Source organism: Urocampus carinirostris, chromosome 19 (assembly GCF_059441175.1).
Source record: "Urocampus carinirostris isolate Australia breed hairy pipefish chromosome 19, RoL_Ucar_1.0, whole genome shotgun sequence".
Lineage (NCBI taxonomy): Eukaryota > Metazoa > Chordata > Actinopteri > Syngnathiformes > Syngnathidae > Urocampus > Urocampus carinirostris.
The window spans coordinates 7,037,761-7,057,459 of NC_142367.1; the positions used below are offsets into that span (position 1 = coordinate 7,037,761).

Here is a 19,699-nt window from a genome sequence, read left to right on the forward strand (position 1 = left end):
AAGGCATTGGGGATTCAGTGTCTTGCCCAAGGACACTTAAATCGGACCTGCGACCTCTTGATCCCAAGAAGAGCGCTCTCCCTCCTGAAGTAATGCCGCCCTAGTGTCTGCATGTAATAGTAGCAGCAATACATTGACTTCTCTATCACTTTGTGATGTGCGAGCTTAAGATCAGTCGCATAGGGCAGCATGTGCACAGGCTGCTTTGATTGTACAGGCTTCTGAATTTTAATCAATACAGTACAGTACATTGAAGCCGCAGTGTTTGAAATGTTTTAAAAATAATAATGATAATAATAATAATAGTTTGTAGTCCAAAATGTACGGTACTTGATGTTTGCTCACCAGTGTGGAGTGAAATGTCTTCCGGAAAGTCTGCATCAAGCATGAGGTCGTCTTCCTCCAAATCACAAGAGTCCACGTTGGTTACAGGATCCTGGAAGAAAAGGAAAAAAATAACTGATTCAAAAATCTGACACATGGGCCAATTAAATCATGACAAAAAGTCAAATAAGAAAAGATGTTGTTAGATTTCCAACTGTTGAATGCCTGTTGAAAAGTTCTTTTGATACAGACTTTGCAGTTAATCTCCGAATGTACTTCACAAAATGAACATAAATGTTTTATTTACTGGTCTACTGCTTCTATTGAGCCTTTTCTTGATTAACAAGTCAAGTCAAGTCAATTCACATTTATTTTTATAGTCCTTAATCACAAAATGTCTAAGGACTCCACATAGTTCAATTACACCAGTCCCTGATTTTAACAGGAATTAAAAAAGGTTTACTTGATTTCAATTCATCGTTTATTTGCCTGTCCCTAAAAAATGAATAGAGGTCTATTCATGGATTTAAGTCTCTACTAACAGAGTACTGTGCCTAATTAGTTTGTATTTTTGTTTAAGTTTGTACTAACACCTAGTATGATCAATAAATACTTTCAAAAATATCATTTTACACATAACTAAATCAACGTCATGCTAAATGTAATTGTCCGATTATTCGACTAACCCTTTCAATAGTGGGTGACGAGGCGTCTACTTAGCCATTGGCTGCAGCCCTACTAGCAACATGTTCATGGTAGTCTGCTTTTGTCTTTTGATCTCATTGGTCAGGCCCCTTCTTTCAGCGGATTTTCCTGCTCGCTCATGTGCCTAGCACCAAAAGGGCTCCCACTTAGCAGCAAGGCCCGAGAGCTCAAAACGCTCTAAGTTAGCTTCAAAGGCTTGAAAGTCAAGCCCAGCGGCAGTCAACTAATAGCTAAGACTGTACAGACACTGAATGCCTTTCCGCAGCAAATCAGAGGACTTAAAGATTCGAAGTTGCAATCCAAAGCCGTGAGGGGTTGTTCATCTTCAAGATATATGTCAAAGTCAAGGCCAGCCAGCCAGATCCGGTCTTTGAATTAATCATCTATGATTTATAATTACTATTAGAATAGTCCACAGGTGTTTTGCAAGCACCAACACTACATTGCCCTCAATACAATGGTTGCCAACGACATTACTGTAGCGCAGCAGTGCTTGCCCACGACATCATTGCAACGCAGCTTTATCATTAATCAAAGGTCAGAGCAGAGGTGAACACTTAGCTACATTTTAAAAACATGAATCAATACATTTATGGTAGACGTAAGATCGGGCCTAAAATAAAAATCCAGCCCGGCATGGGCCAAACCCAAACGTAATGACAGACATTTTAATTCACAAGCAGTCCCAAAGGCTACCACTAGAGACCGCTCAAGGCGCTCTCGAGTGATCACGCCAGCATCAGCTCGGCAAGTTCGCGCAAAAGAACTACTACAGGCAAAAAAATAATCAAAAAATGTGCTGTCATTTTTTTGTGTGTGTATATTCACTTGAAGTTACAGCAATTTTAAGTGAGTACAAAGTGCTTACGTATCAACAGTCTTGTGATCTTATACCTGTCAACCTCTGCCAGATGTACCCAATTTTTGCAGCCAGTTTTTCTTTTTACTGAAGTTTTTTTTTTACCACTAGGGAGCACTAAATATTACACACGGTCACTTTAAAGTTGCATGAAATTAATGACAATATTTCTCTATTTTCTTATTAGTGTCATTGGAGAGCAGCCGATATTGACATCAGCTATCGTCAGGAGTTTCAGGTACCTTTAAATAATCTGGAACTATCCGGAAACCTGGGATCGGTACTTGCCCATCACTACAAATTATTTTTAACTTTTTAGACAAAACTACCGTAAATTCCGGACTAAAGAATCTGAGCATCTGATCAAAAGCTGCGTGCAGTGCGCCAAGGGCACCGTGTCCCCGCATACCTGGCACAGCTTTCAGCTGCGTCTTTTTCAGCTCTGCTTTGAGTTGTTCACGTGGTTTCGGATCATGTGACCTTTTATGATGGTGATTACAAAGTTGACATATTCAGTACTGCACCGAAAGAAAACGTGAATGAAGGCTGCATCACATAAAATGTGAGCCCTATATTCCTAGACAACACTGCCAGGGCAACCAGACAATGAAGAATAGTGCCAGATTGCAAAACAGACGCGGTTTTTGTGCTTTTGTCATTGGTGGTTGCTGTGCTACTAGACCAAATTGCATTCCCTTGTCATCGTTTCTCGAGGATTAACTCAATGTAGTAATGACAACCTGATATTAATGCAGTTGATACGTAAAAAGAAGTGTACCGTTTTTCATAGATGTAGGGTTTCCCATACCATTGACAATCTCTAGTGGGCCGCCAGGGTCTAATTTGATCTGCCTGAGTCTCATTAAGTTGTATTATTAAAAAAATATAATACAATCTTTAATATCTGAATGAAACAATCAAAATAACGTTGATATCTCATTCGAGAGGGATCGGAAATGCCATTGTGTGCTCACTGGCACTCTTTGTCCACTCACTAGCTTTTGGTTAATTGGTTAATATGCGTGTTTTCGTCTCTGTCACAGAACTAATTTGTTCATTGAGAAGGGGGATGTATTTCTTCACACTAATTACTTTTTATACTTTTTGTTAAAATGTGTCATTGCCTTTCATAACTATTGTATTTATGATTCAATAGTTTACAAGGCCACACATTCATCAGATTTAGTTTCGTGATTTTGCTCTAAAAGTGCATGAAATTTTGACTTTTAAATGTAGAAATTTTTCTTACAGGAGTGCACGCCCCCAAACCCTCCTAGACTGTCGGTCTCCAAAAATTCTATGAGAAACTCTGAGATAACAATTTCGATGTATGAATTGAGAACTTTATTTTTGGGTAAAAAAAAGTTTAAATATTGTGAGTAAGTTCTAAATTTAGAAAAAAAGTACTGACAAACCTTTTGTTTTGCTCCAGTTATGTATAATATTTGAATTAAAATGGCAAAAGCAGTTACTAATTTCTCTCGAAGGGCCTCAAATGTCTCTAGACGTCACAGCATTGTTTTGAGCGCATGCATTGTGTAATAGAGCTGCTTGCCATTTTCCTCTGTGCCACCACCCAAAAAAAAAGGGTAGCTGCTGGCAGGTGAGAATTTACGGTATAATCTATGATGTAAGGATAACATTTTTTTTTATTTAAAATTCTGTTATAATACCCATTTTAAGAGTGTTGCTCAGATGATATATTTTGCATTAGCATCTTACGCTACTGTTGACATCAGAGTCGAAACTCCCAATGTGGTGAGCAAGCCCACAGTCCAACAAATCATGCGAGGCAGCGTCCCCCAACGGCTCCAGTCCCTCCTCATCCCACATGTAGATGCCCCCAGAAGCGCAGCTGTCTGATGGGGACAAGTCCAGGGATGCGCTCCCCTGAGGGTCCAAACAGAAAACAAACTCAACGTTAAACAACTTGATCGTAAATTAACTTGACTGATAAGAAATGTGATTGGACAGTGACCTGCTCTTGGTAGTCGGACTGACTGGACCTGCTGCGGCAGGAGAATCTGGTCAGATGGTTTGGTCCATCGTTGCCTAATAATAAGCAAAACAGAATTAAAATGAATTTATCTCTGGTGTATTCACTTTGTCTTGGACATACGTTATTTTATGGCCATAAGGTGCAGCTAAATCCCCAAATTGGCCAGGAAATAATAATAATTTGGAGGACATTAAATATAGAAAATACAAAGGATACAATGTATAGTAGGAATTAAATTGCACTGCATACAGTAACTGTTTTGCCTATGATAAACATATAGAATGATCTTCTAATGCCCTCTTGTTGTTAGTCCAGTAATGTTTGCTGAAAGAAAACAAAAGCGCAGAACTTTAGACGGCAGGTCAGACGCCAATTTTTGAATGCTCATGGCAAATCCTCTTTTGTTGGACAGTAATTGTCCATAAGTTTGTAAAGTATTATGATTACTTGATTAAAGATTATTTTCAATGAAAAAGTTTTGTAAAAAATTAGATAGATAGATAGATAGATAGATACTTTATTCATCCCCGAAGGGAAATTCACTTTTCCAGCAGCATCCCTGAGCTGAGAACAATCGAGAACAATCGAAAATAACACGGGAGCTGCTGGAGTGGCTGCCATTCGTGACGGCGCCTCGTTTAAATTGTTGTTAGCATGTCTGAGCTTAGAAAGCTAACAAGCCTTTTTTACCCATGAGCAAAACGATGGTGTTGATAATTCTTTCGTCTTTGATCCAAGTATATACATATACATATATATACATATACATATACATATATATATATATATATATATATATATATATATATATATATATACATCTGTTTGAGAGTCTTTCCACAAAGGAAAAGGATTTATGAGTTTAGATATGACCACCATCTTTCACAAGAAGCCAGGTAAGTTGCACTTGATGTGAAAAATGGCCCAAGAACCTAACTCAGCACATTTGTTGACAGCTGCTTTTGAACTTCCAGTCTCCAGTTATCTTGTGTTTGCTCCTAGGATTCTTTGCATCTTGATGTTTAGCTATTATAAACAAATCATACATGCACAATTACATATTTGGGCTGTTTATCACCCCCATTTCAGGATTTTAGTTTCCATCTGGAGCCAGTCATACTGTTTAGGCTTTCCATTCTCATGTGCCAATGACCCTGCTCAAAAGGGAAATACCACCCAAAAATATTTCAACAGAGGTAATGCTCTCATGGCGCACAACTATTCTACTTTTTTAAATGTACGGCGAGTTTATAAGGGTAATGGTTGAGGCTATAAACAGCGACTAAAGTAGGTAAGTCTGCCTATTAGGGACATTCCCCACTAGCTGTCTAGTTGGCGAAAAAGGGAAGACAGTACAATAACCATTCATAAATGTAGTGTTTAAATTTTAGTTGTGAAACAAGATGCAATAATATTAATACATGTTCTATGAAATAAATCATTTTAATGTAAATGTATTTATTTTTTATGCAACCCTATATAAATGAAAAATGTATGACAAAAAAAATTTGGGGGGGAGGCGTGCACCTTATGATCTGGTGCATCTTATAATGCAGAAAATACGGCATAATATTTTCAAAACTGACCGGTGAGTGTCACATTTGTCAAGTCCAAAGTGTTATCCAGAAATTGAAGTTCCGTCGCCATTGTAATAGCGTTCCTCTCAGGCTGGCGCTCACAGAAGCCGACGCTCGATCGGTCCAAGCCGGAGTCATCCTCCTCATTTTTGGAGGGAATGAAGATGCCCACGCCTCCATTTCCTATGAGACGAAAAAGATGTGCGACACAGGCGCTGGCTTGGTACCATTAGACTGGTGAAGTGTTCAGGTCTTTACCCATGTTGTCAAAGTCGTCCATGTATTCCTGACTGACGCAATTGTGGTCCACAGGTGTGCTTGACAACAGTGGCAAGTCTACCAAAGTCTGTGCTGGGACCAAAGGTTCGACTTGGGATGCTGGAACAGCTGGTGTGCATTCTGCAAAACATGCATGACATTTGGACGATGCACCAGAGCTAAAAAAGTTAAAAATAATTACCGTAAATTCTGGACTATAGAGTGCACCTGATAAGCCGCACCCAGTACATTTCTAAAAGAAAAAACATTTCTTACATATCTAACGGGTGTAATAATAACTTTTGTTTTATTGAAATTCCTGCTGAAACATGTGTATAGTTTTTGGTAAATGTCCTGCAATGCTGAGTCCAACAGTGCCATCTGCTAGTATGGGGTGGGGTCTGGTTTTGGCTTCTAACATGTGACCGGGAGGCGGGGTTTGTTGTTAGTCTTACCAGAGAGAACTACAAAGGTAAGACATATCTTTTGGTGCTCCACAAAAGAAGTTAATTTTAAACATTATAACCCCAGCTGACAAATCTCTCACCATGCATAGTAATGTGATTGATATTGTCAAGCTGTTTAGGTTTATTTTCGTTTTGTTTCAGTTTTACTAAATATTAATTCCCCTTTGTAGAGATCAAAGAGATCAGACCCAGCAGAAAAAGCTAATGTTGTGACTCATCCATTTGCAGGTAAATTGTACCCATTTTTATACTCATTATTGTTTTTATTCCTATTTTCTCATATACATTAAAAAAGGATGATGTTGGTTAAAATTCAGACTAAAGAAAAACATGTTGAATTCATTGTAAACGTTAAAAATCCACTATACGATCTCTTGTTAAAAGTATCTTGTTAAAATGTAAAGATGTAAAAATGTATTGTGATATTCTAAAATGTATTTTCTGTAAAGTGAAAAGAAAGCTCTTTGATATGCTTTGTTGTTAGTCTTACCAGAGAGAACTACAAAGAGATCAAAGAGATCAGACCCAGCAGAAAAAGCTAATGTTGTGACTCATCCATTTGCAGAAACTGTAATAATAAAAACCTCATCATCCAGTCCAGCGTGAATGTGGATCTTTGGTGGGACATCGAAAACCGCGGTTACACATACATAAACGGCACCTGACTATAAGACGCATGAAAGACGGTACACAGAAAAAGTTTTAACAATATACGGTACTTTAACCCCATAAGGTTCCGACCCGGGCTGCTGGACTTTTGTTAAAAAAATACGTGTCCCTACGATGTCACCAGTCACTGAAATACGTCATGCAACATCTCATTGGAAAGCTTAAACTTTTGGGATTCAATATTCAAAATACTCTCATCAGAGAAACGTCACGATTATTCGGTAAACAAATACCGGAAAACTATCAAGCCGGCGTAACTCACCATTACGTCTCCTGCAATGTTCCCTGTAATTTTCCACAGGTCTGTGCGTTCACACAAAGTCGGTGAGCAACGCTTGAAACAACAGTGAACAACCATAATCCATAAGTGTGGCAAGATAATTAAATATCAAACATGTCCAAAACTTGACATCAAGTTACATTTTTCTGAGTTTCGCAATGCAAAATTATTTTTCTCTTTTGAATGAATTGACCTATGTACTATTGAAAAGGTTGTACGGCCTACGAACGTCGTTTGTTCTTACAATTCTTTCACAAGATATCCATTTCTTTTTATTTCCTGATATATTTTGTCGCATAATATTAACATTTTTGGGGGCTTATTTTGTCGGTTGTAAGATACAGAACTGTACTTAATCACATTTTTTAGTGGAAGTACAATGTTGGCAACAAGATTCACTTGATATAATTGGAAATTATTTGAATGCAACACAAACTTTTTATTCTTTTTTCTACTTTTTTTTAAATTCCTCTTAAAAAATCTCATTGTGTTTATTTTTCCAAGCTGTTACTTTTTTCTTTTTGTTCTCTATTTACTTTTTACCTACATTTCTTTCTTTTCTTTTTTTCCTGGCTTTGATTCTAAATTTTTCCTTCTTTTTTTCTCTTCCCTTTTTCTCAGCTTTTCACTACTTTTTCATCTTGGTATTTTTTTCTTTTTTGTTCTATTCCCCCTTCATTTAAGTCATTTTGTGCATAATTTTACATAATATTTGGTCATGTTGGGATTAAAGAAGCAAAAACAACCTGAAGAGCTGCTTAGGACCCTTGTGCGCTGGCTAGATTTTCTTGTGCGCTGAGAATATGCGAGCAGTGCGCAATTGTGCACGCGCGCAGCCTAAAGGGAACACTGGTCCCCTGGCAGTCTTCAATTTTGTGAATACTCAATTTGGCCAGGTGTTGGCAGGATATTATTCTTGGTATCGATACTTGTGCATTACTTGTTTTATTGACATTTTTAACCTCACCTGCATCATTTTCCACGGAGGATGACGTTCTTGATGAGCTTTTCACGTTCACTTCACTTGCTCCCTTCCCATATGTTCGGGCTTGCTTGGTTATCGACGGATGCGATTTTTGATAGCCTTTGCTCTTAACTTTGGGAGCAAGAAGGAGAGACTTCTTCGGAACAATGTGACCTTCAAGGGATTCATTTTGATCATGGGACAAACTGGGCTGTTTGTGACTCAGCTGGGTGCAAATGGGCTGGGGAGAGGCTGACAAAGTGGGGATATTTGAGGACATGCTGCACTGGAAACCGAAGCTTCGTGAAGGAAAAAGATTGCCTTTGGTGGGCTGCGAAGGCTGCAATGATTCAAAGTTGTTGCTGGAATCTGAGCATTTGGCTGGTGGTAAAGAAACACGACCAGACCCAAGACTAGACCTTGAAATGAAACCCAATCGAGTGGACACCTGAGGTGGTTGCAGTTTGGATCCAGAAACACTACCAAGATTCTGTTTGGGCCCAATTAACCTCGTTTTTGAAACAGGAAGTCCAATTTTAGAGACAGGAAGTCTTGATTTACCGACGTGAAGTCCACTTTTAGGGATAGGAAGTGATTTATCTTGCGTCTTTAGAGCCACAGTGAACTCCTGCGGTTGACAAGTCCTGCGGTCAGTTTTATGACCGTCTTCTCCATCCTCTTTATAGACTTTCCTCCATTTTGAGGAATACTTTGTGGGTGGGCAAATGGTTCCGATCCGTCTCGCTGGGGATGCTGCTCTGTTTGTAAAGCTGTTGCCTAATGCTGGCTCAGGATGGTGGTAGAACCCATTTGGGACAAGAGTGGTGGTACAGGCTTGCGAAGTGGCAGCGGCAACGTTGGGTGTCCGGTTCGAAGTTTTAGACCATGGGCCAAATCTGGGCAACCTGGATACTGGAGTGGGCATGGCGGGAGTGGACATCAGACGTGACTCAGGTAGTGGCGAGGCTGAGGGTGAAAGAAAAGATCTGGATAAGATATCGGTCTCTGTTAATTATTCACACCATGCTGAGTGAGTTGAATGTACCATGCAAGTTTTTTTCCACAAACTGTCATCAAGGGTTTTTTCATGAGGAATGAGTGTTCTCTTACTGTACAAATTGGCTAACAAAATACAGTAATCTCTCGCTGTATCGGGGTTTAATTTTTGCTGTTTTAATACTCATAGTGGATGGTGACAACACATAGCAAAGACTATTATGGGGGCATGTTATGGAGGGATTTGTGTGCGTGTGGTCTGATTTTTTTTTTCTCCACACAGTTCCTATAACTAATACTAAGAACAAGCATGAAAATATATCAATCAGTGATAAATCATACAGCAAATAAGAAACTACCTGTAAAAATAAATTTAATTCAGATTATAATTACATTAGGGACCGCGGCAGCTGGGTTGTTAGCGCGTCTGCGGCACTATTCTAAGATCATAGATTCAAATCCAGCCACCAGCCTTCCTGTGAGGAGTTTGCATGTTCTACATGTGCTTGCGTGGGTTTTCTCAGGGCACTCCGGTTTCCTCCCAAATTCCAAAAACATGCATGTTAATTGGCTGGTCCAAATTGTCCCAAACTGAATGAGCGAGTGAGATGTCCCTCTCTGTGTGCCATGCGACCTGGTGGCAACTAGTTCAGGATGTCCCCTGCCCAAAGATGCATGGGATGGGTTCCAGCACCCTCGCGACCATACTGAGGATAAGCGGTGCAGATAGTGGACAGATGGATAACGACAATTGTTTTATACCGGAATTTCATCATTTTCTAGTCGAGCTTATAAGGACTGCAAACTCACAAAGAAGCAGACATTTGATCTCATCGCTCTCTTCTTTCCCTCCTCCCTCCCTCTTCTGCTCCCTCCCGCTCTCCTTCCTCTCTCTCTCTTGTCCCTCCCTTTGATTCCCCTTACTCCCTCCCAACCCTCTAACAATTAAAAAATCACCCTTTTATTGATCGTTTCAATGGAAAATATTACTAGTCAGTAGGGCTAAACGATTGAGAAAAACCTGATTGCAATTTTTCAGACCAGTATTGTAATTTCGATGTGATTTTTGATTTTAAGAGAAAGGTACTTAATCCTTTGATGCATGACCCTACCAATACATTTATTCTTCCACGAGTTGGTAATTATAGGAAAAAAAGATACAAATACTAAAGGCATCAGGACATAAACATGCTGATGAGGAATACCTGGAATATGACAATACAAGTATGACAAATGTTATTATTTTTTTAAGATTTTGAAAAATTAACAACCCGTGGTCTTTTTTTTAATCCCACCCTTTCAGTCAAGTGTTCATACAAGTGGCATGCTTTAACCCAACTAAAAGCCAGGAGGCCGTTTAGAAGCAAAGAGGTATCTGTATGATGTCACCAGTCACACCTAGATAACCCCTTAAAAATGTATAAAATGCTAATGTTTAGTTTTTTAGATGGTGATCAACTTTGACCTGGGGCCAGGTAAGGCCTAATGCTATTGTCACAGATGTTTTCCAGCTAAGATGCCCATGCTACACTCACCTTGCATGTGATTTCAAATAAAATTAAAACGATTCAGCAGAGAATAATTATTCTCCCATTTCTGTGTGTTCTAACTTAGATTACTCAAAGTTAGTAGCACTTGCAGTAATTATTTCAGTTGGGGACGTAAATTGAGTGTGTTTCCTTTCAAAAGAGAATCAAATTGTCCAGACTCTACAAAATGTTCAACAACATCATTCAATTTACTTTGGATTAAGATTTTATGTGAATTTTACAGGATTTTTAAGGGGTTAAACTTAAGTAAACACCACCCTCTTCTGGGGGCCTTTTTATGGTTGCAGTCAATAAATCCTTGAAAAAAAAACAAGGTGTCACAATTACACAATCGCACTATGTCATTTCGCTTAATCGTGCAACCCTATTAGTCAGAGCTTTGTTTTACAAAAACCGGTAAATATGGCGCCCAACAAAGTGGAATTGAAAAGTGTAAGTCAGATGTTGTTTGCTGTAGTGAGAGAAAATTTTTAATTTGCCATCAGCAATTCCACTCATTGAGCATGATAAAATAAAATAATTAGATAAATGAAATAAAATGAAGGATACAACATAAGCATGAATACATTCTTAAAATGATTATACGGCAACAAGAAAGCAACTCATGTGAACCAGGAAAAGGGCAACATCTTTGTTCTACTGGGATTGCTTCAAAACGGCAGAGAGTTTGGTCAAACTCCACAAAGCAGCATCACTGTTAAAAGACAAAGATGTTCTGTCTCCTCAAAGAGCTGCAGGTCCAGATACCAAGCTTCTAATAGACACGGGTTTGTATGACTGATCTTATGTTAGTCATGGTCACATTTTCAAAGCCTTTACGCCAGAGATCGGCAACCCTGAATTAAACTGTCTTGAGCCGCAAAAAATTAAAAGCCTTATTAAAGCCCAATAATCAATGCAGCATGTATTAATGTATCTATATAAACCTACTATCATAATGACTAATTGTGATGCAGTGCAGCCTGTGGAGAATGATGCATTACTGACTACTCTGGTGTAGGACATCGCCTTAAGTTTAACTGTAGTACTATAAAATAGTGAATTACGGTGTTGAATTGTTTAGACCAAATCAAAAAATGTAATAATTTATGCAATTTTTATTTTGGGGATTAAAAGGTAATCCCAAATTCTAAAACTTGCAATCTGTGAGGAAATAGTACGCTTTTTTTGTATAATATCTATATATAATTCAGCAACATATTTGAATTATTTTGCATTTTGAAGACAGCATGTCTTGTCTTTGTCATCCGGAGCTGTGATGTCAGAGGCAAACAATGCTAGTTGCTAATGCTAGTCAAACCATCTAATGTCCGCAAAGTGTGTTGCTGATGTTGTGCTACAACCCCAAAGTATGGAATCATCAAGCTTGGATAGGAACTCACTCCGACATTTTATTCTGTAGAACAGATAACACATAAAAAATAGCATGAAAAAAATAAAACATTTCCAAAAGTGGGAAACCTTGGCGTTCAGAAAAACTAAAAGAAATAAAACTTTGTGGTGATCAGTAAATGCTACGTTTATAGGCCAAGCACAGGGAAAAAATATGGAATCACTCCATTCTGAGGGAAAAAAATGGGATCAGTTGAGTAGAAAATAAGGACGCACCCAGTCAATTGCCTTTCCAATATTGGGCACCCATCTTAGATCAAGTCTGCTCGTTAGTCAGCAGTTAAAAACAGTGCAGTTATCACATCTTGGAAGGCTCCTGGACTAAGTGGAGTGCCCATAATCATGGATCCAACAAGACAGATGTCTCTTGAAACCAAAGAGAATCGTCAAACTTCTTGAAGAAGGTAACTCTAGTCGTATGGTTCCCAAAGATGCGGGCTGTTCACAGTCCGCTGAATCAAAGATTTGTACTAACTACAAACAGCATAGGGAGGTTGTTAAAGTCAAGCGAACCGGTAGGCCAAGGAAGGCATGTAGGTGTCAAGACAAACAACTAAAGGCCATACGTCTTGAAAACATAAAATGCACAACAAGACAATTGAAGAGGAAATGTGAGGAAGTTGGAGTCAATGTATGTGAAATAACTGTGCAAAATCGCCTAAAGGAAATGGGATTTTCATAAAAGGAAACCATCGTTGATGCTTGAAAACAAAAGAACAAAACTGCAATGAGCTAAGGAGAGCCAATCATTGACTGTGGATGACTGGATCTTCAGTGATGAGTCACGAATTTGCATTGGACAAGGTGATGATGTTGGAACTTTTGTTTGGTGCCGTTCGGTTGAGATTTACAAAGAGGATTGCCTAAAGAAAACGTCAAAATTCCCTCAGTCCTTAATGATATGGGGCTGTATGTCAGGCAAAGGCTCTGGGGAGATGGCTGTGGTCTAATCTGCAATTAATGCACAAGTTGACGTTGATTTTTTGGACAGCTTTCATATACCTTCAATTGATAAAATGTTTGGGAATGTATAACTAATTTTCCAAGATGACGATGCATCACGCCACAGAACAAAAACTGTGAAAGCATTCCTTGGAGAAAAACGCATACGGTCAAATACCTGCAAATAGCCCACGTCCCAACCCAATTGAAAACATGGTGGAATTTGAAAAAATGTCCACAGCAAGGCTCTGTCCGACCTGCAAAGATGATCTGTAAACTGCAATCAAAGAGAGTTGGCCCAAGACTGATGAATAAAAGTGTGACACTCATCAAGCCCACTCCTCGGAGACTGCAAACTGTCAAAACAGCCAAAGGTGGTGCAACTACATACTAGTGATGTTTTGATTGTTATTTCTTCATCTGTTTTTTCATGATTCAATTTTTTTTTTCTCAGAATGGAGTTTTATATTTTTTCCCTGTGCTTAGTCTATAAAAGTAGCATCTACAGACCACCACAAAGTTTTTTTATTCATTTATTTTAGTGTTTCTGAATGCCAATGAGTTGCACTTTTGAAAAACTTTATAATTTATTCATGCTTTTTATCCGAGTTGTTTCTACAAAATAAAATGCCGGAAGAAGTACTTGTCCAAGACTGGGGATTCCATCCTTTTTCTAGGGGTTGCTACAAGAGGTAGGAACACATTAGACCTGGCCTACACAAACATCAAAGGTGCATATAAAGCAGCCCCCCGCCCCCACCTTGGCTCATCAGATCACCTTTCTGTTATGCTAATTCCAGCATACAAGCCCCTGCTGACCAGAGAAAAACCTACAGTGAAGCAGGTGAGGGTGTGGTCTGAGGGGGCAATGGAGGCACTACAGGACTGCTTTGATTGCACTGATTGGGACATGTTTAAATCGGCTGCCACTTACAACAACAAAATAAGTGCAGGACACTAGCATGGACTTTCTGAATGACCTCAACAAATTCTTTGGAAGGTTCGAGGCACAAAACGGCACCACTGCAGCGAAAGCGGTTCCAAATCAGGACGAAAGAGCACTCCACCTGGACTCATCTGACGTGAGGAAGACCCTGAGAAGGGTCAACACAAGGAAGGCTCCAGGCCCGGACAACATTCCGGGGCGGTTACTTAGGGAGTGCGCCGATCAGCTGGCTTGTGTACTAACAGACATTTTCAACACCTCGCTAGACCAAGCCAAAGTACCATCATGCTTCAAATTTGCCAACATCATCCCAGTGCCAAAGAAACCCCAGATCTTATCATTCAACGATTACCGGCCCGTTGCACTGACTCCTATCATAATGAAGTGCTTTGAGAGACTGGTTAAAGAGCACATCACCTCCAGTCTCCCCTCCTCATTCGACCCCTTTCAGTTTGCCTACAGGACAAACCGCTCCACCAGGGATGCCATCTCCTCTGCGCTTCACCTGAGCCTGACACATCTAGAGGAGAAGAACACCCATGTGCGGATGCTGTTCCTGGACTTCAGTTCAGCATTCAACACCATCATCCCACAACATCTGGTAGACAAAATGAGACTCCTGGGTTTCAACACCCCCCTGCGGAACTGGCTGCTGGACTTCCTCTGTGACAGACCCCAATCAGTGCGGATAGGTCAGAACAGTTCAGATGTCATCTACCTCAGCACGGGCTCCCCCCAAGGCTGCGTCCTAAGCCCCTTGCTGTTCACCTTGATGACACACGACTGCGTCCCTAGGTCCGCCACAAACCACATCGTGAAGTATGCTGACGACACAACAGTAGTGGGCCTCATCAGGGATGACAACGACCTAGCCTACAGAGAGGAGGTGGAGCAGTTGGTGGGCTGGTGCAGGGACAACAGCCTGGTCCTGAATGTTGACAAAACTAAAGAGATCATTGTCGACTTTAGGAAAAAACAGCCCAACCATGCCCCACTTTGCATCAACAACAAGGCTGTGGAGGTTGTCAGCAGTATCAAGTTCCTAGGGGTGCACATTACAAACAAACTCACCTGGTCCGTGAACACTGCATCACTGGTTAAGAGGGCACAGCAGCGCCTGTACTTCCTGCGGAGGATGAGGAGAGCCCACCTGCCCCCACCCTCCCTCATCACATTCTACAGGGGCACCATAGAGAGTATCCTGACCAGCTGTATCTCTGTGTGGTGTGGAGGCTGCAGCGCTACCGACTGGGGTAGTGTGAGGAGGGTAACGAGGACAGCAGAGAAAATAATCGGGACTGCACTTCCCTCCATTCAGGACATTGGCCAGAAGCGCTGCCTATCCCATGCTAAGAACATTACCGGGGACCCCTCTCACCCCCATCATGGACTGTTCACTCTGCTAGCCTCTGGGAAGAGGTTCTGCAGTGTGGGGTGCAGGACCACCAGGCTCCGCAATAGTCTAGTCCCCCTGGCCATTAGACTGTTAAATGGTCAATCTAACATATAGTACTTAAATCTAAACGGCTGCTAATCTGACTTTTTGCACTACTGGCAGTTTTTTATAGCTTGCCACTCATTGCACATTGCTCTCTGCACTATGGTAATTACAGCGTTATTGTTACAGTGTTAATGTTACTGTGTACCTGACTTGTTAACCTGACTGCCCATTTTGCACATCTGGTTAGCTACTCTTCTTGCACTATCGGCACTATGGTAAAATACTATACGTAGCCAATTACAATACAACTTTATTTATATCTGTACATTCAAGGAAACTGTGGGGGTCAGATGCATCGACATTTCGTTCTGTATACACGTGTACTAGAATGACAATAAAGTAGATCTGAATCTGAATCTGAATAGCTGGTGAGCCCTAAAGCGATGACAATACAGATACTAATGCTAACAGTTTACAATTAAAGCTAAATATGTTCTTGCCACTTAAAATAATTATTCTGGTGGTGTAGTATGTACATTACTTTTTTATTTTCCATTTTTTTATTGAGAAGATTGATGCTATAATCTACCTCAGTGCCAGTAAGCGCTATTATTCAGGCAACATCAAGACCCAACATTCTCTATTTTAGCATGAGAAGGATAAATTGACTTTAAGGAAAAAACAATTTTGTAGTGCCATTATTGAATTGGATTGAAATACAATAGTGTGCAAAAACACTTTGTTCAAGAAGTATTGTGCAGGAAAAAAATGCAGCAATTCCGAGTGAATTTTATAACAATCTATCAAGATTATCTCAGGGGCAGTAGAAAACCTTCTCCCGGGCCACATCTGGCACATGGGCCTTTGACATATGTGGTAAGTAACCATGAATTTGTGTATTAATAGGATCTGAAACAGGCAGTGCTACTGTTCAAAATGCCAGACTTTTTAGGCAATCAAAATATTTTTTTGAATAAGAAGATGGAATAGCATGGAAAAGTTACACTGACATGACAAACCTTTGTTATTTTAAAAGGGTGTAGACCTAATCTACCAGGATTATATTTTGATAAAACAACATCTCAACGTGTACATGCATGCCAGGTTCTTATCAAAATAATTGCTTAGTTTGAGCGCCCAATGCGATTATGTCCATTTCATCTAAACAATAGCTAGGAATTATGATCTAGAGCCAGGAAACCCAAGCAGTGCTCATCATGCATGCATCCCGATTGTGATTCACCTTTAAAATTAATGAGACAAACATTGGCCGATAATTTACGGTAAAACAGTGCTTAATTTTGGTCGATTTATTTCTAAAAGTAATTTTGCAATACACCATGCCAAGAAAAAAAAAGACAGCGTCTTGGGCAGTAAACAGATATGGAGCAGAAAATATTCAAGTGGTTTGAGGACAGAAGACAAACCTGATATGGAGTGTCTCAGCTAAGTGATCATTTACAAACCCTCAAGAATGCACAAGCCAAGAAATATTAAAGATTCACTGCTCAACATGTTGGCATACGTTTATTTTATTATGTCGCCAGTTTTAAGCAGTTTTAGTCATACGTTTCGTTGTGCATATATGCGATTATTTGTAACTAAAAAGTTACTTTCGGAGTAAATCGGAAATTCTGTGTGTCAGTAATCTGGTGGATATCTGCTTTGAAGCACAGAGTGAAAATTATTATGGAGTGTCTCAGCGTACTGTTTGTTTGCAACCTCTCAAGACTAGACAAGTCAATAACTATGAAGAGTTCACTGGTTCCACAGGTTGATGTACAAATGTTCTTCTATTTATTTCATTATGTGGCCATTTTAAAGGGTCGGCTTGAAGGAGAGTCTCATCTCATCTCATCTCATAAACTGTACCGCTTATCCTCATTAGGGTCGCGGGGGGGCTGTAGCCCAGCCCAGGCATCTCCGGGCAGTGGACACCCTGAACTGGTTGCCAGCCAATCGCAGGGCACACGGGGACAGACAACTCACTCGCTCATTCACACCTAGGGACAATTTGGACCGGCCAATTCACCTAAAATGCATGTTTTTGGAATGTGGGAGGAAACCGGAGTGCCCGGAGGAAACCCACGCAAGCACGGGGAGAACATACAAACTCCGCACAGGAAGTCTGGAGCTGGATTTGAACCCACGCAGGAGGTTCCCATGACATGAACTGTGCCGCACATGCGCTAACCACTGCGCTGCCGTGCTGCCCTTGAGAGTATTTGGGTTGATTTATAACTGTTTTTTACAGAGTGTAAGTAACCTGGTTGGTAGGAATATTATTTTTTAAATGAAGTAACTGTAACTAATTACAGTTGTTAGTCACTCCGGGTAGACGGGTGGCCATGTCTATTAATTATAGGGTTTGTACATTGCCTAGCCACATTCAAGCACTTTAAAGGGACTTTCAAAAAAAAATCAAAAATTCCCCAGTACCTTTAAAGTAAGAAATCCAGTGTGAAACATGTATTTGGCAGATCCACACATATATCTGCGATTTACATAGAGGATTTTTAATCTTGTGTGTGCATTTATCAAGACATGATTTTTAGATCTTGAGTAAATTGCTAATATATGTGTGGATTTGAGCAATACGTGTGAAAATATTTTTGAGACAAAATCCCAGATAGGTGTCATGTAAAAATAACTGCTATGTGGCTTACATATTCAGTTGCAGGAAGTTCTTCCCATTATAATTTACCACTGGGAAACACTACCTTAATTTTTTGTAGAGCCCATAATAAATGTCCATAACTGATATGTAATCCTGGCACTTATACACATTTTATAGTGCCCTGTTTAGATGTAGTATGCACCTTTAAAACTAGTTCTTTTAAGAGTAACGCCCTACTTGGGTGTAAGTATTTTTTTTTTTGGGGGTGGGGGGTTAAATTAATTACAGTACATTTTAGATGAAGTAACTAGTGACTGCAACTAGTTAACGTTATTCACTCTGGGTTGAGAGGTATGACAATTTGAATAAATAATCGAGGTTACGAATGAGACACCTTTAAATATTGCTTTAGGTGCTTGTATTGCGTCAAACATGAGGCATGATCGAAAGTGCTCTATTCAGAATTTACTCTATTGAGGTCGCATCGCCATTTGACAGAGTCGATGTCTCAGGAACACGACATGCACCGCAATGACCGTCGCTGCGGATGAACTACATGGCATTTGGCACGCAGAATCATTATATTAATAGGTTATCATTTGTGACAGGGAGGTGGCTGAGAGACCGTGTGTGAAAAGCGGGGAGCTCACCTGCGGTCGCTTGACATGGGTGTGAAAACGCGGAAATGGCAGCGTAGAGAACGACAGGGACAATTTTCTTCTCGTTTCCAGGCGCAAAAAGAGACTAAATGAGCGGACGTCTCGACGGGGACAAAGCAGGTGCAGGTGATTTTTTTCAGGGATCCGGATGCTTTCATTAGGGACACGTGACGTCATCACGTCACGCGGCGCTCGGAAGCCTGCTGAATCATCTGCACCCGCGAGCACGTGGTAATGCGCATGCCCGCCGATAGGGATGGTTGGTTCGCGATCGAAACGGCTTACTGAGACGGCTCTTTAAAGTGAACGATGAGAGCCGGCACCCCAACCAATCTCTTTCTTGCTCTTTCTCCCCCTCTCCCTCTTTCTCTCTCTCTCTCTCTCTCTCTCTCCCTCTCTCTTTCTCCTCTTCTGTCTGTCTGTCTCTCCCTTTCGGTCCCTCTCACTTTCTGTTTGTCTGTCTGTCTGTCTGTCTTTCTGTCAGTATCTCTCTCTATCTCTCTCTCTCTCCCACCCCCTGTCCGTCTGACTGTCTGTCTGTCTTTTTCCCTCTCTCTTTTTCTGTCTGTCTCTCTTTGTCTGTCCGTCTCTGTCTGTCTGTTTCTCTGTCTGTCTGCCACCTGTGCCATAGGGGGACCACTTCCTGTGGTTTGTCTTGGACATGTGCAGCCTGGCGCCGCCCATTCCCTCTAGGCTATTTTTCTGTTTATGGAAACGGATTGTACGTATTCCCATGTTAACCAGTAGCAGCGGAAGCCTTTCTATCCGACTCAGATTCAGCACCCTCACTGTTGCACCGTTGTATGAGGATATTTAATATCAACTTCATACATTATCTACCCAATGAAAAACATTCAATGATGGACTATTAGTTGTAATTAAACATCATGGATGTGACAATGACTCATTGATTTCACCTGTGCCCGCTCGTTTGGCGCCAGCCGTTGCTGGCTTCCTGATTGGTTCCCCGTCCTACTTAAGCTCAGTCCTTTCACTCGCCTGTTGTCTGTCCGTCAGCGAATCTCTGTTTCTACAAGGCAAGCATTTTGACTAA

General features: G+C 40.5%; 1 protein-coding gene across 5 annotated transcripts in view; it reads right to left on the reverse strand.

Moving 5' to 3' along the window:
- LOC148347023 (uncharacterized) overlaps positions 1-18,897 on the reverse strand; it is a 33,377-nt gene extending 14,480 nt beyond the window's left edge. Inside the window, exons 1-7 of one of the 5 annotated variants that reach the window (XM_088323433.1) lie at positions 18,637-18,897; positions 8,106-9,068; positions 5,723-5,863; positions 5,474-5,647; positions 3,867-3,940; positions 3,611-3,778; positions 346-436 (exon numbers count right to left, since the gene is read on the reverse strand). In XM_088323433.1, the coding sequence (XP_088179559.1) occupies positions 346-436; positions 3,611-3,778; positions 3,867-3,940; positions 5,474-5,647; positions 5,723-5,863; positions 8,106-9,042 (1,585 nt within the window). In that variant the 5' untranslated portion in view covers positions 9,043-9,068; positions 18,637-18,897. The remainder of the gene's footprint in view (positions 1-345; positions 437-3,610; positions 3,779-3,866; positions 3,941-5,473; positions 5,648-5,722; positions 5,864-8,105; positions 9,069-18,636) is intronic. The other 4 variants (XM_088323431.1, XM_088323432.1, XM_088323429.1 and 1 more) reach the window with 4 other exon arrangements.
- Positions 18,898-19,699: the final 802 nt, after the last annotated feature.